Here is a 24,426-nt window from a genome sequence, read left to right as displayed (position 1 = left end):
CAGCTCATTAATTTGCAGGTGATGCATTCCCCTGATTGGAGCTTTAAAAAAAAAAATGCACAAAAATAACACGCAGCCCAATGGATTCGTCTACTGATGTCATCAATTTTAACACTTGTGCTGACTCGACAGAGAAATTCCTCAACTGCAAATAAAAAAAAATAAATCATGTGTCTAGGTGTATTTTGTGAAATAAACATTACACATGGGGCGGCACGGTGGCGCAGTGGATAGCACTGCTGCCTCGCAGTTAGGAGACCCGGGTTCGCTTACCAGGTTGTCCCTGTGTGGAGTTTGCATGTTCTCCCGGTGTCTGCGTGGATCTCCTCCGGGTGCTACGGTTTCCTCTGCAGGTTAGGTGCACTGACAATTCTAAATTGTCCCGTGTGTGTGCTTAGTGTGTGTGTGTGTGCCCTGTGGTGGGCTGGTGCCCTGCCTGGGGTTTGTTTCCTGCCTTGCACCCTGTGTTGGCTGAGATTGGCTCCAGCAGACCCCCATGACCCTGTAGTTAGGATATAGCGGGATGGATGGAACATTACACACTACAGCAGGGCGAAATAATGGTGCAGGGCAAAGCAGCTTCCTCAGGGTGCCAACTGGGCAAAGAAAACTGTTAATTTGAAGAAAAAAACAAAAATAAGTTAAAATTATGCACTTTTATGTGCCTCTTAATATTAAGGAAGTTCTCACTCTGGGATGTCACAAGAACATTTCTGGCTTCAACGTGGAAATGAGACGCCACCTTCCTGAAGCATTCTCCTTTTATATTTGTACAGCCAGGAAGGGGCGGGGGCTTCCTTCACTTGGGTGCCCTCAAGGGGCGGTTCCTCAAGGCTGTGAGGCAAGGAGGAGACAGGACTGTCAGTGACAGCACCCTCTTTTGTCCAAGGGTGGTAATGCTACCTGGGAGGTGACCTTCTGGAACGCATTTGTGTGACAAAACGTATTGGCTTTCTGCTCCATAACAACTGCAGTCAAATGAAAAGACGGTGAGGAGTCTGCATTGGTATGAGGTGTTCATTCTCCTTCTCATGCAATCATTATGGCTGCACCAGACTGTAGTTCACAAGGCTAAGGGTTCAATTGTCACTACTCGTTGACCCTACAGCAAGTGGACAACTTAAATTTCTGGCGTGTATATTATAGACAAGTAGACACCATAATATCTGAAAGGTATTTTGCAGGTCAGGTCAGGTATAAATAAAATATGCTAAAAATAATTATACAGCTCTTTCCAAATTAATTATACATACATACAGAAACAGGACTGACTGCATAAGTGTTCTCCCCATTGAGGGTACCGTTTAATTATCTTTAGATGCCACTGGTTTAGTTGATTGATGTCCACCTTTGTACAGCGACTTTGGGTTAAACACACCTTGTTCTGCTTTATCCCACAATTAGTTAGCATGGCATCTGTGAAACCACATATTTATTAATATTTATTAATGTTGCAGGACTACTGAAGTCCTTCACGGAAAAGAGCAAGAAGAACATGGATGACAAGAGAGGTCTTGCATTTGCCAGTGCGAGAACACAGGAACCAATATGGCAGAAATACAACCAGCATGTATGGTACAAACCCACAGAGATTACAGCCAGGGAGGATTGAATTACTGCGGACTAGCACAACAATGCCCCTTAGTCCGAAGAGTTGCACTGCGCTGAGCTGAAAATATGAACACATAACTGCAGTTCTTAAATCCTTACACTGGCTCCCGATTAGGTTTAGGGCAGATTTCAAAATCCTCCTTTAAACATATAAAGCATTAAAATGGCCAAGGTCCGGCTTACTTGTCTGAACTTATCATGACTTACAAACCTGAGCGCACATTAAGATCTCAAGATGCCGGTCTGCTTAGGATTCCAAGGATTAATAAAATAACAGTGGGAGGTCGAACTTTAGTTACAGGGCCCCTAAACTGTGGAGTGGTCTTCCTGCTTCTATAAGAGATGCCCCTTCGGTCCCAGCCTTTAAATCCCGGCTGAAGACTCACTACTTCAGTTTAGCACACCCTGACTAGAGCTGCTGATTTACTGTACAGACTGCATCTCTGTGGTCAGTCATTAGCACTAAAACATAAGTAACATGGTAGTTATAATTGAATTCTAACCCTCACCTATTCTGTTTCTTTTCTCGGTACCCAAATGTGGCAATTGGTGCCACGGCCCACCTGCCAAGTTGTTTGCCTGCCTATGGTAAAGTCATCTTTGATGTAGGATCACAGGAATCATGGGAAAGAGGGGTCCTTTCATTGGATTGGCTGGCTCAGCACTGTTTTTAGCCGTGGAATGGCCAAATGGGGGAGGCAGCTTGATGGATAAGGTCTCCACGACTCTAAAATATCCAAATCTTATTATGTGATATCATCTACTGTTAAATTCTGCTCCTTACTTCTAAAATTTTTATTGTTATGCTGTATTAAGGATTTGTTCTGTTCTGTGTATTGTATTGTATTGTATTGACTCCCTTCTTTTGACACCCACTGCACGCCCAACCTACCTGGAAAGGGTCTCTCTTTGAACTGCCTTTCCCGAGGTTTCTTCCATTTTTCCCTACAAGTTTTTTTTTGGGAGTTTTTCCTTGTCTTCTTAGAGAGTCAAGGCTGGGGGGCTGTCAAAAGGCAGGGCCTGTTAAAGCCCATTGCGGCACTTCCTGTGTGATTTTGGGCTATACAAAAATAAACTGTATTGTATTGTATTGTATTGTAACTGTCGGTGGTCAGCTTTGAACTTGCAATATCAGATATCATAACACGAGCGAGAGTTTCAGCAAAATGGAGAGCTTCAACCGTCAGCCACACAAAGCACGTCTTTGAACGCCGTGCGCTTCCTAGTGACATCAACTGATATATCTCTGTGTTAGCCTCCACCTTCTCTATGCAGAGTCACCACTGCACTCCACCCGTTCACAGTGCAAATGCCACCCTTTTCATCAAATGAATCAGTTCAAAGATTTGCACTCTGGTAAACTGTTGGTGGTCAGTTTCTAACCCGTAATCTCTAGCTTGGAGGTGTGAGCATTTGCAGCATGAGCTAAATCTAGAGCTCCATCCATAAGTCACAGGGAGCTCATCTCCAAACTCTGTGAGTGGTGTGCTTCATGGTGAGGTCAAATGACCTTTCTCTGTGTCAGCTTCCACCTTCTCTGTACGTCGTCACCACTACACTCCACTCACTGACAGTGTAAATCTCACTCTTGTCGCCATTTGAATCAGTTCAAAGATTTTCACTCTGGTAAACTGTCAGTGGTCAGTTTCTAACCTTGTAATCTCGAGCTCAGAGGTGAGAGCCTTGTAGTGTGAGCTAAATGAAGAGCCTTAACTGTTAGCCACACAAAGCACGTCTTTGAACGCCGTGCTCTTCCTAGTGACATCAACTGATATATCTCTGTGTTAGCATCCACCTTCTCTATGCAGAGTCACCACTGCACTCCACCTGTTCACAGTGCAAATCCCACCCTTTTCGTCAACTGAATCAGATTTGCACTCTGCTAAACTGTCAGTGGTCAGTTTCTAACCTACACTTTCCAGCTCAGAGGCAAGCGCCTTACAACGTGAGCTAAATGGAGAGCTCCATCCATCAGTCGTAAGGAGCCCTTCTGTAAATGCTGTGAGAAGTATGCTTCCTGGTGACGTTACCCGATTTTTCTCTGTGTTAGCCTCCACCTTCTTTATGCAGAGTCACCACTACACTCCACCCGTTCACAGTGCAAATGCCACCCTTTTCGTCAATTGAATCAGATTTGCACTGTGCTAAACTGTCAGTGGTCAGTTTCTAACCTACACTCTCCAGCTCAGAGGTGTATGCATTGCAGCGTAAGCTAAATCTAGAGTTCCATCCATCAATTGCACAGAACTTGAACTCTCTAAACACTGTGAGTGTTGCACTTCCTGGTGAGGTCAGCTGACCTTTCTCTTTGTCAGCCCCTATCTCCTCTATGCAGAGTCACCACTACACTCCACCCTTTCACAGTGCAAATCCCACCTTTTTCACCAATTGAATCAATTCAAAGATTTGCACTGTGGTAAACTGTTGGTGGTCAGTTTCTAACCCGTAATCTCCAGCTGAGAGGCGTGCACATTGCAGTGTGAGCTAAACGTAGAGTTCCGTCCATCAGTCTCACGGAGCTCATTTCTAAATGCTGTAAGTGGTGCACTTCCTGGTGGGGACTGCTGACCTTTTTCTGTGTCAGCCCCTACCTTCTCTATACGGTTTCGCCATTGCACTCCACCCGTTCGCAGTGCAAATCCCACCCTTGTCACCAACTGAATTACTATGAACTGGCGGTGGTCAGTTTTGAAACCGTAATATCCAGCTCAGCAGTGAGTGCCTTGTAACGTAAGCTAAATGGAGAGCTCCATCCATCAGCTGTGAAGAGCCCATCTCTGAACACTGTGAGGGTTGGACTTCCCAGTGACGTCAGATAATCTTTCTCTATGCCAGCCCCGCCAACTTTTCCATAAAGTGTTGCCAATACAGGGACCATCAGAGTGAAGTGAAGCCAACTGCCAGGCAGTACTCTCCAAGGATGCCCATAAACTGGTAGGGGCACCAGACTCTTAACTACAGGAGATAGTGAGACCACTAAGAGAACGACAGGGGCGGTAACACCTCCTGACTGCAAGAGGGCACACAAGCACAAACAGGAACACTCAAGACCCATTTAACAGAGCAGACTTCCTTATTGTAAACAGAAAAAACAAATAAAAGTAGAAGAATGCATTCCCAGTAGATGTTTTAGAAAAACAAATCAAATGACGTAAAATTGTTTGATTTGGCCCAAAGCCATGGATTGCTTTTCTTTGTCCATCTTCAAGTCATCAATATTCCTCTGAGACTGCTTATATGATGATATCCTGAAAATGTCCTGGGATTAAAACTATGCAGAAAGGGGCTGCCAAAAATGCCACCTGGATGGGATGAGGCAAGGCAAGGCAAAGTCCAAGAGGGAACCGCCATGCAATAAAACACTGGAAAAATAAGAATTTGTCACTTTGTGAGCCAGGACAGGAACTCGGGTTTTTACAATACAATTTATTTTTTGTATAGCCCAAAATCACACAAGACGTGCCGCGATGGGCTTTAACAGGCCTCGCCTATTGACAGCCCCCCAGCCTTGATTATCTAAGAAGACAAGGGGAAAAAAACCCTTGTAGGGAAAAAATGGAAGAAACCTCGGGAAATGAAGTTCAAAGAGAGTCCCCTTTCCTGGTAGGTTGGGCGTGTAATGGGTGTCAAAAGGAAGGCGGTCAATACAATACAATACACAGAACAGAACATACAAGTAATCCTCAATACAGTATAAAAATAAAAATATTACAAGTACTGAGCAGAATTTAACAACAGATGATATCACATAATATGATTTGGATTTGGGAGAGCATGCCCAATATGTGTCTCGCTTTTCCTCTGGAAAGCCCCACGCACATGGCACAGGTGTTGACGCCAACCACTTCCCAGTTCTGCAATGGAACCGTTTCCCAATAAAATAAAAAGAAAGTTAACTTAAAGAAATATATGCCTGGACTTTCTTTTGTTACATGGTAGCAGACACTGTAACTTATAAGTCCTCCTGAACTAAAACTTTGGGGGAAGCAGAGAAAGAGAAAGAGCAGCAGCCAAGGAGAAAGCTGGAAATGCTTCTCCTAGGAAACTAGAAGGCAGGTCATATGGTTTAGATTCGAGTGTACACGACACTCTGATTCAGATCACCGCGCTTGCATAAGATTGACGGATTACAGCAAGGGCTGGGCTCTTGGGCCGGATACTGATGTCAAGGTCAGCACATTCTCACTGAGTAGCAGAGGTGAGTCCGTACAGGATCTTTCAAAAAACATTCAACACATAGGCTGCTGGAGAGATCCAGTGCTTTAAGGACTACGTAGGGCTGAGAGGTGCACATGTAACCCGCCTCTCAGGCCCCCTTCTGCGTTGTGATTTATTTATTGTTGTAAACGTAAAGTGGAGGACACACAAATCATTTGCTCCACTCTTCTGCGAGTTGATTTCGTTCGCTGCAATACAGAATATGAAGAGGGTCTCATCACCTGAATGCCCTTACAGCGGCCATCACAGAACTGACAGCACGCCCAGTCTGTCTTTTCCTTTGGAAAGCCCCATGCACATGGCAGATGTGTTGACGCCAACCACTTCCCAGTTCTGCAATGGCACTGTTGCCCAATAAAATATAAAGGAAAGGAGACTTAAAGAAATAAATCTCAGGACTTTAATTAACCCTTACAATCTAATAAAACTTAACTGGATGACCGTAAATTGAATGCTAATTAATCTCTGTTACACTTTGGCGAGTTCTGTCACGGTACTGCAATGAGAATAGACAGCCACCCTGACCAAAAAAACGATTCTATAAACTGGCTGGAAGTAACACCAAGAAGAGGATTTAAAGCTGTGGCCGTGTCAGAAAGCGCAAAGGTTCATTGACGAAAGGCCAGGGTCGTGAGAAAGAGATGGGGACAGAAACAGAAAAGTAACAATGGCGATGGGAGGATGCATTAATGACACTTAGGAAGTGGGCAAGCCACCCACTGGATGGAAGGACTTATTTTGTGTTTAATATTTGTTAATAATTTAAACCGTCTTTGCAGAGAAATTGCTTTTCACTTTCACATTAAGTTGACCAGCGCATTGCGGTGGGCTGGCACCCTGCCCGGGGTTTGTTTCCTGCCTTGCACCCTGTGTTGGCTGGGTTTGGCTCCAGCAGACCCCCTTGACCCTGTATTTTGGATATAGCGGGTTGTATAATGGATGGATGGATGGATTAAGTTGACCAATATTGATCCACTGTTGTATATTTAAAGCCAATAAAAAAAAATGAGATCATCTCCTCCATCATCTACAGCAGGGCTCAGCCGCACACTTACAGACTTGGCAATAAAACAAAATTCTTGTATAATTAACAGCACCTCACTGTTGCTAAAATTTACGGTTATTGCTATCGTTTTTATGTAAAACGGGAACCAATTTTTTTTTTTTTTTATAACTTGAAATGGATACAATTGCTGTTAGAACATGCTTCGGCCTAATGCTCCTCGCCAAATTGTCCTACTTTTACATTCAAGATTATTCAATGGACTTAACAATCAAGACAGACAGTTGAAAGTCATGAGAACGATCGAACCCTCTCACGCTTCAAAGTTACATTATGAGAGTGCTGTATCATTATCTTAATACAGGGAGAGCAACATTAGCTACAATTATCTAACATACTGTAGTATCCGATTTTCACTTAGCTAGCAAGTTGTTAAAATTGGGAGCACGCGCTGACAGCACGTTGTCGCAATCACCACATGATGAGCCGCCTGGATTGGGACCCGAGTGCAGCGGGTGACACCTCAGGACCACACGGGAACAGTGGGAGGTTTTTATAAAGTGGCTGGAGTTCCAATCCTGCCACCAACCTCCAAGTTTTCCCTGTAAATTGGAGGACCTGCTTGCAGGATTGGATGCAGATTAACGTCGTACCCAGAACGGAGCAACTGAAGGTTAAGGGCCTTACTTTACCTAGTGATTTAATTGAAGGCTTGAAATCTTACAGATGCACTTTACAGGTCTACTAACAAAAAAATAAAATGCCACTCCCCGATTTGCAGGAGGAGGTTACACTAACATTAGCTTAGAACCCTCTAGAACAGGGGTCCTCAATCACTGGAGGGCCGCAGTGGCTGTAGGTTTTTGCTCCAACTCAATTGCTTAATAAGAAGCGCTTATTGCTCAAGTAACACTTCTGCTTCACTTTAGTTGTCTCACTCGTTAAGATTTTGAACCCTTATTGCTTATTTTAGTCTTATTCTTGGTTTTTACAGGAATGGCTCCTAATTAGTGTGGAAAAATAATAAACAGTTTGATCAGTTTGATCAATCTGGTGTACATGACAAAGCCACGCAGACCCTGATTTGTCTATAGTGCACATGACAAGTGCAACTTCTTGTTTCTCCTAACGAGCAAAAAACCACAAGTGACCAACTGATGAACTAAAACCACAAGTGACCAACTGATGAACTTAAAGGATGTGGTAAATGCTGATCCAAGCAAAATGTTGTAAGATATAACGGTTTGAAATTCTTGTGCAACTACAGTCATAAGACAAAGGCCCTATAAAAGATTTGGGACACCGACCCCTCGAGGCAGATGAAGGGCAGGTGTCCTGGACTGTGCTTCTCTGTCATCTTTCCTTTGCCTGGTGTGTATTAATAAAAGATTTTTTTACTAACTTTAATTATATCTCTCTGTCTTCAGTCACAAGAAACGACACTATGGAAAAAGTGTCAACAAAGGCGAGTTGGGAAAGAAGCTGGTCAACACTCGCCTGGGAGGAGTGGAGGAAATAAAAAGGAGAATGAATGAGAAGAACAGAGCATTTGTGGCTGAACAACATATAAGAAACCTTCTTGTAAGATATTGTTGTTAATAAACCATTTTATTTATACCAGGACTTGTGTCATTGTGGTTTGGGGTGCTGCAACGCCCCCTGCTAGTCACAGCATGTATTTAAATAAACCACTACTGAAAAAATGCTCTTGTAAATGAAAAAGGAATGCACGCAAAAGTGAATGGGCATTTGAATTGTAGACCTGTTATTACATTTATATTAAAAAATACATGCGTTTCACATGTTGTAAGCATATGACTGGATGACTTGACGTGTGAATTATGCAACACGAGCAATGTGAGATTTTGTTCATGGATGTTTTATAAAATTCCACTGGGTAGCCATCAGGACCAGCTGCTTTCCCACTTTGAAGTGCGTTTATGGCGTCTAGTAATTCTGAGAGGTTTATCCATTTCTGCGGCACTAAAAGTATCCAACTGTGGTATCTCTAATGAAATCAAGAAACTCCTCAGATTGTGTTGAGTAGAATATAAGGTCGACCGACTTTTAAGTTGACCACTTCTTAAGGCAATTCAATATGTAGATCAATTTGATATTTTATACAAACTCATTAATTTGGTTATATTGCATTTGAGCAGTATTACTTTAATACTTGTAGTTTCTGTTATTATGCTTTTTTTCTATATTGAGGTCGCCCTTTTGAACCCCCCTGATATTTACTACACGGTGAGGCATTTGTACTCCATCAACATTAATTATTTCCAGAGACATAATTTTGTCTATTTTTCCAGCGCATCTCGCACAAAAGCAAGGGTACGATGGGAGCAGCAGAACTCTGCTCACATCATGTCGCTTCGTACCGCAAGCTGCAAGTAGTGAGTCTGTGATAAGCCGAATACCGCTACGCTTTCCACTCACGGGACAGAAGGACAAACCCGACCACTTTTATATAGTAAGAAAGAAGAAGAAGATATCGCACAGTCTGGAGTAGAAAATCATCTTTTACCTGGAAAAACGAAACTACAAATCCCATCGTGCATTGCAAAATGGACGGGTCGTGTGTGAAACTCCGTGCTACTCGCACAGTATGGAGTAGAAAATCATCTTTTACCTGGAAAAACGAAACTACAAATCCCATCGTGCATTGCAAAATGGATGGGGTGTGTGTGAAACTCCGCGCCTGTGTAGCACTCGTGGGACGGAAGGACAATCCCGACCGCTTTTATATAGAAGGATTGGGTCCGGTTATCTCAGAAACTTTGCTATGTCATTTCTCATTGAAAACGTGACATTATTATTTTTTTTCTTGTTCACCAGTACAAACGACATGGGGTAATTCACATATAAAAAAATATCTTTTTTGGGTGGAGTAAAGGTGACAGAATAAAGAGGATGTGAGGAATTATTCTCTTACTATAAGTGGTTCCTTGTTGATGTCATGCAGGTCCAAAGATAAGATGTAGTCCTTACTCCCAACATACATCCTGTCATGGTCCTCATCCATGCGTAATATCCGATAGTCAGTTGTGTTCAGGAAGAATGAGAAATGCTGTGCAGTCCCAGTGGACTTTAGATCTGCAAGAAAACAAAAGACAAAAAAATGCCCATTATACCATTCTGTTTGCCCATCTGGAAGGGCGAGTCCATATCTCACACACATCTGGAAGGTAAGATGCATCAAACCCATCCACCTGTTTCCTGTCCTGGGCTGGAGTGCTGCATTCTCACCCAAGAGCCAGTCTTGGAAAGGATGCACACACCATAAGGTTCACACACACAGGTGTCCTTGTGTAAGACTTGTGGGTACACAGGGAGAACAGTGAAAATGTGCCCAGAAATTACTCTAGCTGAGAACTGAACTGGCATAGAAAGATGGCACTAAACGTGAATTATCTGTAGGCAATGACAATCAGCTGAACAGAGAAGGTGACAAATGAAGTGATGAAGAGGATGGCTATAGAAATAGTATGGTGGAGGAGATGATGAGAAAATAATGAGATTCACGGGACATATGGTGTGGGGGTCAAGTGGGAAAATGAGGAGGAGGAGGATGATGTGTCAGTCCATTTCCTGCATCACGCTGATCCTTGCTCTTCAGCTCTTCATAAAAATGTAGTGTAGAAAACCACTAAGTAAATGAACTTTAATTAAAAACATATTCATACATGCATGTACATGTAAATACACGGAAACTCAATAATTATTTGCACGTTTGTGATAATTTTATTTGAGTGGGCTGTACGGTGTGGTGTATCTGTGTCACAGAGGTAAAGTCTCGACCTTCATCACTCAGTTATTTCTAAGAGTAAACATGGCCGATCCGCTCCTAGTTTGCACCACAGGAGAGTAGTGATCTACTTTTCATGAACTGAAGGTGTACCAGGGGCCAAAATCCTCTTCAGTTTGTCAGAATTGTGGTGCTGATTTGATCAATGATGTGGTCGGTAATGGACATGAATGGGCATCCCACTCCTTATTCATGCTTAACACTTGTCCGGCCATTTGTGAATTTCTCAATGTATTTGTAAACACTCCACATGGCAAACCACAGTGTCCATAATGTGTGCCAAGCCTTCTATGGATTTTCATTGTAATACAAAAAATAAGTTCAAAAAATGGATAAATGGACAATCCAAATTATGATGAACCAAAATTGTAGAAGAAGCCACACTTGTTGTTTGCCTGTGAATAACAGAGAGGTGTTAAGATGTCTGCAAATGTTTTATAAATATGTGGATATGTTGAGTGGATATTCATCTTTTTTTAGTCAGGTTGCACATTTGTCAAATACAAGTGCTGAATTTGTGGTGTGATACGTTCTCACTGATGCATCCCAACAGCAACAGAATGGGTTTACATTTCTGAGCCATTTCTGTGTCCAGTTTGCAGGTTTTCCCCATGGGTGATTCTCCAGTTCCTCCCACATTCTAAAGTCCTGCAGATTAGACTGATTGTCAACTCCAAGTTAGCCCTTCATGACTGAATAGCAGCACTAACCACTGGGCCTCCATGTCTTTCTCAATTAATGATGCTTTCTTTTAATTTTTGTGATTTCATATAAACAGCACCTACATCTAGCTTCTCCAACCTACCAAACCAAATTTAGTCAGCACTGCATTTTTTATCTTTCCAAAATCAAGACTGTTCCTAAAAAAAGTGAATGCAACACTTTGTTTCTTTGACTATTTTCTTTTGCTTATGGTAACTCAATCCGGAGTCTAACCACGCATCAGTGATCAGGACCCTAATGATAACCTGTTCGCGATGTGGTTGGTACAGCCTGCCTTCTCAGTTCAGCGGCACTCAAAAGACTTAAACGGACTTCCATAAAGGCCGACATTTGCCACAGAATATATCTGCTATGTAAGGATGCCACCCACAAACACACGCTGATTGTCCCTGGAGCAGACAATACAGCTTCAGTCTTGTTTTTCCCCAAGTAATTCAGCCTTTGCCAAAATATTCTTCAGGTGTGTTCAGCTCTCAATTTCAATCCAGGAAATTTTGATTCTGCTCTTTCTCTATTTCACAGACAATAAGCTCATTGAAGCTGCAGGTGTCTGAGGCATAGAATGTGTGCTGGAGTTATGGAGTGTGTCTTGTCTATAAGACAGCATGATGAAAATTAGTTTTAATACCATAACGTTTATCCGCCTTGCTCAATAGATCAATCTATCTATCTATACTAAAACTAATATCGATCTAATTCTCCCTATAATACTAAAATTAATATCTATCTATTCCTTCCTACTATACTGAAATTAATATCTATCTATCTATCTATCTATCTATCTATCTATCTATTCCTGCTTACTATACTAAAATTAATATCTATCTATCTATCTATCTATCATAGTGCCTTTCATTTCTATCTATCTAATCCTGCCTAATACTACAATTAATATATATCTATTCCTGTCTACTATACTAAAATTAATATCAATCATCTAATACTACCTACTATACTAAAATTAATATCTATCTAATCCTGCCTACTATACTAAAATTAAAAAATTAATATCTATCTAAACCTGCTTAATACATGTAATATATATCTATCTATTCCTGCCTACTATACTAAAATTAATATCTATCTATCTAATCCTGCCTAATACTACAATTAATATCTATCTATCTAATCATGCCTACTATACTAAAATTTATATCTGGCTATCTAAATTGTACTTATAATAAATTGATATTTATGAAAATAACTTAACAACAGTCTCCATTATTCCCTATTCAGTTTAGGGTTTCATTGTGGTGGGGCAGAGGTCTGTGGAGGTGCAGGTCCACAGATTAAAAGCAGTGTGCTCGGGTGGTCGTGCGCGGATGCAAAGTGGGTCATTCATGAGGTGTTCAGTGTGGACAGTGAGCTGATTGTTTGATTAGGTCAGCTGTTCCAAGTCGTCACTCCACAGATTGTAACTAGCACCCACAGGAATGTAAAGAAAGCCTGAGATGAAGAGAGAGCAAGAGACAGAAGGAGAGAAAGATGGAAAAGAAACACTGAAGGTTAACTGAAAAGGAAAGTATAAGAAAAGAACAGGCAGGATCTGGCTGAGCTGGTACTGTGGTACAGAGGCAAGTGGTTGGAAAGCAGATGGCGCTCATGGGGCAGGGTTACTCGTGTTGAGCACTTAGGGAGCTGGAGTGACCAACCACTCTGAGTGACTCTTACAGAATGCAAGGGGATGGCGACGGGGACACGAGCCACCATTGCAGGTCAACTGCACTTGCCAGTGGACGTCTCCTCTCACTGATGAGACCTAAATGCGTGAGTAGAGGAGAAATTTAAAGGGCTACACTGTGACGCATAGTGGTTTTTAATGGATGGATCCCTGAGTGTATTTTAACCTTGGATTTTAACTGTTACAGATTATTTATTAATTGATTGCTTTTAACCTCCACCATGAACACTGTTTATAATATGGATTATGTATTGAAAAGACTGTACTACACACTGTTTGGATTCTGTTAACTAGAATTGTACATACACAAATAGAAACTTTCTGTTCATGGACATGTATAGCCAGCTAGCTACAGTCATCCTCTAATTAGGAGACAGACAGACAGACAGACAGATAAATAGATAGATAGATAGACAGATAGATAGACAGACAGACAGACAGACAGACAGACAGACAGACAGACAGACAGACAGACAGACAGACAGACAGACAGATAGATAGACAGATAGATAGATAGATAGATAGATAGATAGATAGACAGATAGACAGATAGACAGATAGACAGATAGAACTGAAATTATCTTTACTGGGTTTCATCAAGAAGCATGTGTCAATCAAAAAGACTACAAAACAGTCTGTTCTTCATAATTATTTATCCTTTGACCCTCTTACTAAACATTAATCATTACAGACATAATAAAAACAATAGAATAAAAACAACATAGAAATCCATAAATGATTTATTCAGTCAACTTTCTCTGTTATCCTTTTTTATTGAGTTGGAAGGAATAGATGATGGTGGTCCTTCCATTAATGTAAAAATTTGGATGATTAGTATGCTTTTGACTTTTAATATAAAACACACTAGCATAATCTAAAGCGAGACTCCCATGTCCTCATTCCCAGATGACAATATACGTTTAGTCAGACCTATCTGGTTAACTGTACAGAACCCCGAGTAATCTAATAAGTACAAGAAACTTGCTTGAGCATCTGAAACCAGTTGTGTTTGAGATCTGCACATCATGACCGAACTGTCAAGAGGTTTTCCTTTATAATTAATTATTAAATATTACCCACACTTTGATTTTTTGCAATTATAACATCTCTCTAGAGCAGTGGCTCCCAAACTCAGTCCTGGGGGCCAAATTGTGGCTGCAGGTTTTTGTTCCACCCAGCTTCATAATTTAGAAATATTTCTGCTTTTGCTATAGATTGAAATGCTTAACTCTCTTTTGTTGATTTCATTATATTTTGCCCTTTCTCTGGGCAGTTTTCCCCCTTCATTGAGGTAATTAAAAACTAGCAGAGCAGACACCAAGGTAAACAACAATAAATAACAACAGTAAATAATGGATTAATTAAACAATTAGAACACCTGCAAAAGCAGAATAAAAATTAAGAGGAAAATATTGTTAAAAAGAAACTAAATACATTATTCCCATATAACTGCTTGATACATTTTAATATTATTATTATTTTTTTTTTTTTTACCAAACTTAGCTTTCTAATTTCTATATTGTTCCCAAAACATAGAACTTGGGAAATAAGAGTTCACTTAATTAGCCCAGGAGTCCAATTAAAAACAGAAACTGGCTGGAACAAAAACCTACAGCCACAGTGGGCCCCCCAGGACCGAGTTTGGGAAGCGCTGCTCTTGAGGATTATCAATGCTTTCTCTAAATGACTGACACACGTGACCAATGTCTATCACCTCTGTGCTTGGTGCGTTTTTATGAATGATCCTCTTGAAAATTCAGTATGCATGGGATGAGAGAAGTTTAAGGGCTTTTCTATCAAAAGGCTTTTATGGTGGATTAGATCTGAAGGCTATAATTGAATTAAAGATGAAAATCGGAGTGCGTTTTTTTTTTTTTTTACCAAGTACTAGGGGGCTTTGCTCCCTGCTCGCTTCGCTTATCCATCCCTTCTCCCCCCCTTGGGCGCACTTCGCGTCTCTGCCGTTCACGTTATGAAGGGTGCTGAATGCACGCTAACGAGATGCGGACGGATCAGCTGCTGCCTTGCTGCTCCTGCTGCGTGTTCTGCTTCTCGTGATGCGCGTCGATCATTTGTAAGCCTATAAAGCATCTGTCCTCACTTCACTCGCCCATCCCCTCCATCTCGAGGCGCACTGCACATCAGGTACTTCGCATCTCTGCCGCTCGCGTTGTGAAGGGTGCTGAACGTACGCTAAGGAGATGCGGACGGATCAGCTGCTGCCTTGCTGCTCCTGCTGCCGAGCTGCGTGTTCTGCTTCTCGCGATGCGCGTCGATCATTTGTAAGCCTATAAAGCATCTGTCCTCACTTCACTCGCCCATCCCCTCCATCTCGAGGCGCACTGCACATCAGGTACTTTGTATCTCTGCCACTCGCGTTGTGAGGGGCGCTGAACGGACGCTAAGGAGATGCGGACAAATCAGCTGCTGGCTTGCTGCTGCCGAGCTGCGTGTTCTGTTTGTCGCACTGCGCGTCGATCATTTAAAAGCCTGTACAGCAGCTGTCCTCGCTTCACTCGCCTTTCACCTCCCTCTCGGGGTGCACTACGCATCAGGTACTTTGCATCTCTGCCGCTCGCGTTGTGAAGGGTGCTGAACGCACGCTAAGGAGATGCGGACGGATCAGCTGCTGCCTTGCTGCTCCCTCTGCCGAGCTGCGTGTTCTGCTTCTCACGCTGTGTGTCGATCATTTAAAAGCCTGTATAGCAGCTGTCCTTTTGTCTCACCGCGAGATAAGGCACGTGTCTTGCTTCCTAAGGTTGTAATGTCTAGTCTTGCGTGATGTCAAAGTGTCTCTCTGAGATGATCATGTCTCGACCCAAGGTTTTTTAATTATAATAGTCAGAAATGTCTTTCAGAGTGTTATAGACTGATCTTAGCCTCTTTTGCCAAGATGAGCAGAATTAGACATCAAAATACTTTTAGTGGAATCCAACACATCTTTTTATATTTCTGTAGGTCTTGGCTTACTCTGATAAGTGCACCACCCTAAAAGTCACAACCCACATTAGTGGAATCCAAATTTGCCTTTTATCTTTTTCCTGATGCAATTAGATGTCAAGCACAATGACACCTTTTATACTGAACAGATTACAAAATGAAAGCTTCCCAGGCAGCTCTCCTGTTTACAACTTGCCTGAAGAAGGGGCCTCAGTTGCCTTGAACGCTTCCATTTTGTAATCTGCTCAGTTAGCCAATAAAAGTGTCATTTTGCTTGACTTCTCCTTACATCCATAATGGCTAACACGGTACAACACCCTACTACTATATCTTTTACTGATAAATTCATACTTTACGGTGAGACAGTGAAATCACAGATAACTTCTCTTTCTTTTACCACTACTGAATGTGGATTGAAAAGTTCTGCTGGTTGTCTCTCTTTTAAATTAAAAACATTTTCCACTGTGTCTGGGCTATTCAGCCTTGACCACGCCCCTCCACACCGCTCGTCCAATCGTTACTCCTACTGCGCACATCTTATCTCTGTGCCTCCCCGTGGCGCTGTCAGTGCTGCTAACTCACCCTTCAATGCAGTTGGTTATAATGCCGAAATGGCAGAAAAGCAAATCTATTCAAGAACGTCTAATTTCTTGACCCATAATTCATTCATTTTGAGGGAAAGCAGTTTAGGCTGATGTGATGATACTTCATGTGGCAGCAGGCTTATTGATAAAGTAACTGATTGAACCCTCAGGATTTCATGGCCTGCTCTATTCATTGTAATAGCAATAATGTCGTTACATGTGCCTGCCAGGTTATAGTGGCTACACATGCAGGTGCCTTTCACCATCTCCCAGTACTCAGGTGGAAACAGCTGGTTAAAAGCCTTGGAAATTATTCTAAAAGAGAAAAAGATCACAGTGAAATCAGCCACCTAACCTCTTTCTAAACCTCCCACTAACCAGTGACATGCATGCACAAAGGAGGATCTCCTCATTGGCTCGATCGAGGTACAGTATGTAATAACCTGCCGGGACGGGAGGGGGCGCTGTGGTCAAAATTCTCCTCTCTTTCTCTCCCTGCAGCACCAAGAAACTTCTCAGTGAGGGCATTTAGGCCCACCCCTTCCAGTTCACCAGCTTTAAGAAACCCAGCTGCTTGGGAGGAGGCGTCTTTTGCAATCAGAGCGACCCGCTGGACAGAGCTACTGTCTGACAGACTCCTAAATCTGCACCTAGAGCCGAATCTGTTTGTTTGCATTGAGCCAGAGGGCAAGAAGCATAAAGGCGAGGAGGTTTTATTATTGTTGGATGTTTCAGTTACTTAAACGGGATGACCAAGTTGGCGTCCCAACTTTTACGTTTGCATGACCTGTCATTCCAGCACATGGCCACTCCAGGGAATTAAACTCAGGTCTCCGAATTTGCAAGGCAGCTCCACTAACCACTGTGCCACCAAATAAAAAAGAAACCAACTGGACTTCTTATTGTTGCACAGCTCCATTACAGCTGCTTTTTGTCTAAATGTGAACTAGTTTTCCAAAACGTCCTTACAGGAAATGAAGCTCAGACTGCTTTCAAAAATATAGATCACTTCTTAAGCTATTTACTTGTGCTTCATTTTATCCAATTGTTTCTTGATGTTTTTTTTAAGACCAAGTCCTAACAGCATTCATTCAAATGATATGCCATAGTTAGTCAGAAAGTCAAACTTTACAGTCCATTTCCTCTTTGTGAGCGTGTGTAAAAGAATATCTGAACCAGAACCATACTGCCAGCTAATTCCAAGGTCTGCCCGAAAAGGACAACGGACACATCCCGGACGCTTCGTAAAGAAACAATGCAAAAGTAGACATCCTGAGCGGTGGCTATTCAAGAGCGGAACTCATTACTGCTCAGACTTGGAATGCATTCTCCTCCTGTCAAAGCTGTTTTAGGGGGCGGGGGGGTCTAGTATCTAAGTGAGAAAGGGGAACATACATACACAAAATTAAAGAATAATAATACATACTATATATTAGATAGATAGATAGATAGATAGATAGATAGATAGATAGATAGATAGATAGATAGATAGATAGATAGATATGTGAAAGGCACTATATAATAAATAGATAGATAGATAGATAGATAGATAGATAGATAGATAGATAGATAGATAGATAGATAGATAGATAGATAGATAGATAGATATGTGAAAGGCACTATATAATAGATAGATAGATAGATAGATAGATAGATAGATAGATAGATAGATAGATAGATAGATATGTGAAAGGCACTATATAATAGATTAATATTAATAAATTATATAATAAATTTGTACCAAGAGATTTAACCATTCCCGGGGCTTTTAAATGCTCTCCCTATCTATATATCTATATATATATCTATATATATATATATATATATATATATTGTGAACCCTGGCCCCGGCACAGACAGACGGACATCATATTCTTTCCACACACTATTTATTTATATACACTATTTACAAAGTCTTTTGCTTACGTGCACCCCCAGTGCCCTCTCGCACCGAATTCCCCAAAGTCCAGGCCCACAGTCTTTTGTGCCTTCCTGGCCGCCTCCAGTCCTTCCTCTTGCTCAGTCCAGTTCCACCCGACTTCCACCACCGACTGGAGGGAGGCGGCCCCTTTTATGGGGAGCCGGATGGGCTCCAGCTGCTTCCCGGCACTTAACAGCGGCCACACCCCTGTGTGGCGGAAGTGCCGGCCGTGCACCCGGAAGCCATCTGTGTCTCGCCGTCGTCTTCCCCGGCACTTCCTGGTGTGGCGGAAGTGCCGGGCTCCCGAATAAACAGGCACTGGGCGCCGCCTGGCGGTGGCCACGGGTCCCTACAAGGCTGGGCTTCCAAGCCCTGTACCCGAGGCCCCCTGTCTAACCAGGACGGACGCCCCACTGCGTTCTGGAGGAGGCACACGCCTCCTCCGGTCCTCCAGCGCCCCGCCGGGCTCCATCCCGCCGAGGGCCACACGGGACGAACCGGCATCGGGGCGCCGCCTGGCGGTAACCACGGGCCCCTACAGGGTAGGGCTTCCATGCCCTCGACCCGTGGCTCCCAATAGAACCAGGACGGACGCCTCGCGGTCTGGAGGAGGCACAAGCCCTCCTCACGCCCTCCTGCCCCGCCGGGCTCCAGCCCCGGCCGGCGGCCACATATATATATATATATATATATATATATCCATCCATTTCCTAACCCACTGAATCCGAATACAGGGTCACGGGGGTCTGCTGGAGCCAATCCCAGCCAACACAGGGCACAAGGCAGGAACCAATCCTGGGCAGGGTGCCAACCCACCGCAGGACACACACTAGGGCCAATTTAGAATCGCCAATCCACCTAACCTGCATGTCTTTGGACTGTGGGGGGGAAACTGGAGCGCTTGGAGGAAACCCATGCAGACACGGGGAGAACATACAAACTCCACGCAGGGAGGCGAACTCGGGTCTCCCAACTGCGAGGCAGCAGCGCTACCACTGCGCCACCGTGCCGCCTCTATATATATATATATATATATATAGATATAATGTATATAGATATATACAGAGAGAGAGAGAGAGAGACATATCTTATATATAAACATCTACGAGTGGAAGTGTTTGTGTGTCTGTCTGTCCTGTTCATAAGTTAGAGGTGGAGTTGGGGTAAGGGCTCCACCTCCAAGGATACACAAGCGATGCAAGAACATCAGCAAAACGAAACCTCCGAAGAAAGACAGTCTAATTTACCCCAAGTAGTTTGTAGCATTAGATGAGAGAAAATTTGAATCTAGTTTTTTCATGCAGATTGTGAAATTGGGTTTTTGATATAACAGACGTCTATGGTGACCAATGCTGGACAACAGCAAACAGTATGAAAAATGTCAGTCAGTCATTGTCCAACCCACGATAGATAGATAGATAGATAGATAGATAGATAGATAGATAGATAGATAGATAGATAGATAGATAGATAGATAGATAGATAGATAGATAGATAGATAGATAGATAGATAGATAGATATTTTACTAATCCCAAGGGGAAATTCACATACTCCAGCAGCAGCATACTGTACTGATAAAGAACAACATTGAATTAAAGAGTGATAAAAATGAAGGTATAACGGACAGACAATAACTTTGTATAATGTTAGCGTTTACCCCCCCAGGTGGAATTGAAAAGTCGCATAGTGTGGAGGAGGAATGATCTCCTCAGTCTGTCAGTGAAGCAGGACGGTGACAGCATCCTAACACAGGGTCACGGGGGCCTGCTGGAGCCAATCTCAGCGAGCACAGGGTGCAAGGCAGGAACAAACCCCAGGCAGGGCGCCAGCCCACCGCAGAGTATGAGAAGTGTCTATTAGAAAATCTCTCTTCCTTGTGTCGCATCATCCGCTTGTCAAGTCACCCAGTCGTATGCTCACAATGCACCAAAGACACACAATTTTTTTTAAAAAGATATTGTTAAATTAACCACCTGTGGAAAAGGCTCTTGTAAACTAAACTGGAATGCGTGCAGATGTGAACGAGTATTTGAACTGAAGACCTGCCTCCTGTGATCACATTTTTATTCGTAATGGTGGTCCACAATGGTCGTGTCTCAGGATTATTTGGCGTCAGTCTTTGGAACCACATGAGTCAGTTGAACTTTTGTCTGTTGCAGTCTTTCAGATACACACAGATGTGAGGCATATTCTCTTCCTGTTTTCGTTAACTTTGAATCTCTAGTCATGCTCCTCTGTCAGTGCATACTTTTTTCTGGTTTTTCATGTGAAGCACAATGTCAGCCAATGAATCAGAAGTGAAGAAGGCATACGGGATGGACAGGCATCATGGCAGGAAGTCGGGACGATCCCTTACATGGACGGGAGGCCCAAAAAATACAGAAAAGCATTCCAGCCAAGAGAAGGAAGGCAGTCGCACCCCGACAAGGCTGTCCTAGAAGATGGATGGACATCCCAGCCGGACGTGGTTCCAGTACCTTCTCAGGACAGGAGAAAAGGAAAGGACAACGAAAGACTGTCACAGAGGGATATCTAGTTCCCCCAGGCACTAGATGGCAGCAGCCCTTTATGACAGCGCCCATTCAGGAACCAGCAGGGAATGCTGGGAGATGTCGTCTGGCTATATAGCCCTGCTGGGGACCATGGGTGCCACAAGGGGGTGCTGTAGGGAGATGTACTCCTCAATTTATGGGACTTCTGTACGATCCAGAAGTACTTCCATCGGGCAGTGGGCCTGGCACCGGAAGTATTCCCGGGTCCTCAATAAAAGGCAAGCCGGAGCTGGAAGGACATGGAGCAACACTCGACTGGAGGAGGGCAGTGTGGTGGTGAGATGAATTGTGATTGGTAAAGAGAGAGTGTGAGATTACTTGTGTTTGCTTGTTGCTACAACTGTTCGAACGTTTAGTGCGGAATAAACAATCCATTTGAACGTGGGACTGTGCTGGTGTGTTTGTGTTTGAGGGTTGCTGGTTCCATTACGGATGTTATGAGGCTGGACTCCTGACCCATTAATGAAGCAGAGAGGCAGATCTCCATTTCCTTAAAACACTGGTGTCCCTGTGGCAGCTCTGACCATGAAAGGTATTGTGAGGCCCGGCCTCATGTCAGATGTTAATACCATTCACAAATGTAGCTTATCGGGGAGGATCTGTGCTCATAATTCACATTAACTTCTTCCATGAGACTTTTTACCCTCCTCTACACTTTATAACATCACAATCCCTTTAGTATTTGTTCAAACTGTCCAAAGGACAGCAAATAATAAGATATATGACTCTGCAAGCCAGCATCCTCAGATTCAGAGTGAAAAGCATACAGAATATCTCCAAGACAAATGAAGAACACCTTTGTTAAGCTCACAGCCCCAAAGCAGCATGAGAAAAAGTCATCATTACATGACAGAGAAACTTTCTCATCACCAGCAAGAAACCTGACCGTGACGGGCTGCTGAGGTGGGCAGCTGCACATAATAAGAAGGTAATCTCAGCCGAATGGCTATTCCCAGCAGGCAGTTTGATGGCGGTCCTGTTCGTTTTCCAGTCTAATGACCCCAGACAATCGGGCCTGCTGTTTAGGGCGCAGCAGAGTCCAGTCCTCTTTATCGACCTTTACACAACTCCATTAGAGCACAAGCTTTGTATTCAGTGAGAGACCATGCCACACATGTCCTAATTTCTGGCCGACTTATCATCTGCTTTGGACTTAGGATGCTGAAAACTCTCCTGCAAGAATATAAGTTTGGTCTGTGCGATTTTTTTGTAAAATTGTAATAGTAATACAGCAAGTAAAATAACTTTATATCACCACACCACTGCTAGTGTCAAACAGACTGAAAACTGAATCTTGTAGTTGCTTCATTTCTGCCTTCCCCAGTAGGAGGCGCTACACTGGTCAACACAAGGGCATCCTAAATTCAGTCCTAGTGCACTGCTGTGGCTGACGTTTTTTTTGTTTCAATCCACATCCCTAACCAGAATCTAATTATTGCCCCTGAAGCAGCGACGACTCAAGCAATGTTTCTGTGGTTCATTTTTGTGAACTCCCTTGTAAAGAATTCCAGCTTTGAACTGTTCCTGTTAGCCATAGACTGCTGTATTCCATGTTTTCGATTGCTTCTTATTTTCTCAACCAGCTGGCAATTAACAACGAGATGCAAGTGACACGAAATCGGCAGCTCACCACCTAACCGGTGAGTGTTTCTCATGAAGCTTCCATTTTAATGAAATATAATGAGTCAAATGGAAGATGACAAGAGGATCCTGATCTGCCCTGAACCACAAATCCTTTGGATGACATTCTCAGAAAATCTATAATGTGAGAGTAAACAAACACTAAAAAGCCATAAAATTAGTGAGCAAGTTTCATTACACCGAACACCAAACGATTTTCAAAGATTTTGCTTCCCAAATTTTGAACAGAAATTTAATTTTACATTGACTGTTTAATGTGGAAAAGTGCAAAGTGCTACATGCGGGCAAAAGGAACATTTATATATATATATATATATATATATATATATATATATATATATATATATATATATATATATATATATATTGTCACACACATGCGCATGGGAGGCAGCTAAAGGGCTTGAGTGACGGCAGTTCTGAGACAGGCCGGGCTGTGACAGAGTGCACTGACTCTTTTTCTCACTTCCCTGTAGACCATCCCTGGGAGACTCCACCTGGCTCTCGTGACATCACTTCCGGGAACGAACCAATGGAGACAGAACTAACCGGCGCCGGCCCCCCTGATGTCACGTCCGGCCTGATCCAATGAGTGACGAACACGTGCCCGATTCCCATGACCTCACTTCCTGTCTTCCCCTTTAAAAGCCTGCCCTTTTTCCCCTTTCCCTCAGTCTTGTTTTGGACTCATTTGTATGCACATCAGTGCTCTTTATTGTGATAAAAAACGACTTTGCAGCCAGGATACCAGAATATACGGGTGGCTGCCCCAAAACTTCTTTGAGTATGTCTCAGCTTTGTGACAATATATATAGAGAGAGAGATATACAGTAGAATACAATGTTTGTCTATATGTCTGTCCGCTTTTCACGAGAGAACTACTTAATGAATTTAGACCGGGTTTTTTTCTAGAATTTGCTTGAACATTCCAGTTGATTTTGCGACTTCTCTCATCGCGCTATGTATCATTGTTCGCTTACGGCACTGATTTATTCACACGAATAGGCGGGGCCTTCCTCACTCACACGCCAGCCTCTGTTCGAGGCGCTCTACCTCTCGCCACATGTTGGAACATACCTTGCCTCCGCTTAGCTAGCGATACCGGTTTGTTCAGCAGACATTACCATCTACAGACTGTTAAAGAGTAACGTTTGACGTTTTTGAGAGAGAGATCAGAGGTATGTGTGTTGTAAAGGGCAGCTGCTGATTGACAGAGATATCACAGCCATGTGCTTTTCTCCCAACGCAGAGGACGCTCGCCCGTCAGAGCTGAACACGATCGGATAGTGTGCCATCATTTGATGTTGGAGTGTACCTACCTTCCTCTTGGCCAGAATTATATATTTTTTTAAATTTAAAAGGTCTGGCAGGCCAAGAAAAATACAGGAGAGACATATGCACAGGATTGTGAAAATGGTTACAGACAAGCCACAGGTCACTTCCAAAGACCTGCAAGAACATCTCGCTGCTTATGGTGTATCTGTACATCGTTCTACAGTTCAGCGCAATTTGCACAAAGAACATCTGTATGGCAAGGTGATGAGAAAGAAGCCCTTTCTGCACTCACACCACAAACAGAGTCGCGTGTTGTATACCAATGCTCATTTAGACAAGCCAGATTCATTTTGGAACAAAGTGCTTTGGACTGATGAGACAAAAATTGAGTTATTTGGTCAGAACAAAAAGCGCTATGCATGGTGGAAGAAGAAAACCACATTCCAAGAAAAACACCTGCTACCTGCT

The 24,426-nt window shown here is 43.0% G+C and overlaps 1 protein-coding gene across 2 annotated transcripts in view; it reads right to left on the bottom strand.

The window, feature by feature from the left end:
- The window catches only part of LOC120541585 (semaphorin-3F-like), a 329,969-nt gene that overhangs the window by 128,681 nt on the left and 176,862 nt on the right, over positions 1 to 24,426 (bottom strand). For both annotated transcript variants that reach the window (XM_039773350.1, XM_039773351.1), the window contains exon 3: positions 9,768 to 9,928. In XM_039773350.1, coding sequence (XP_039629284.1) covers positions 9,768 to 9,928 — 161 coding nt within the window. The remainder of the gene's footprint in view (positions 1 to 9,767; positions 9,929 to 24,426) is intronic.

This window comes from Polypterus senegalus, chromosome 12 (assembly GCF_016835505.1).
Source record: "Polypterus senegalus isolate Bchr_013 chromosome 12, ASM1683550v1, whole genome shotgun sequence".
Classification (NCBI taxonomy): domain Eukaryota; kingdom Metazoa; phylum Chordata; class Cladistia; order Polypteriformes; family Polypteridae; genus Polypterus; species Polypterus senegalus.
Note: the sequence above shows the minus strand (reverse complement) of the source record. Positions and strands in the feature narration are given on the sequence as shown.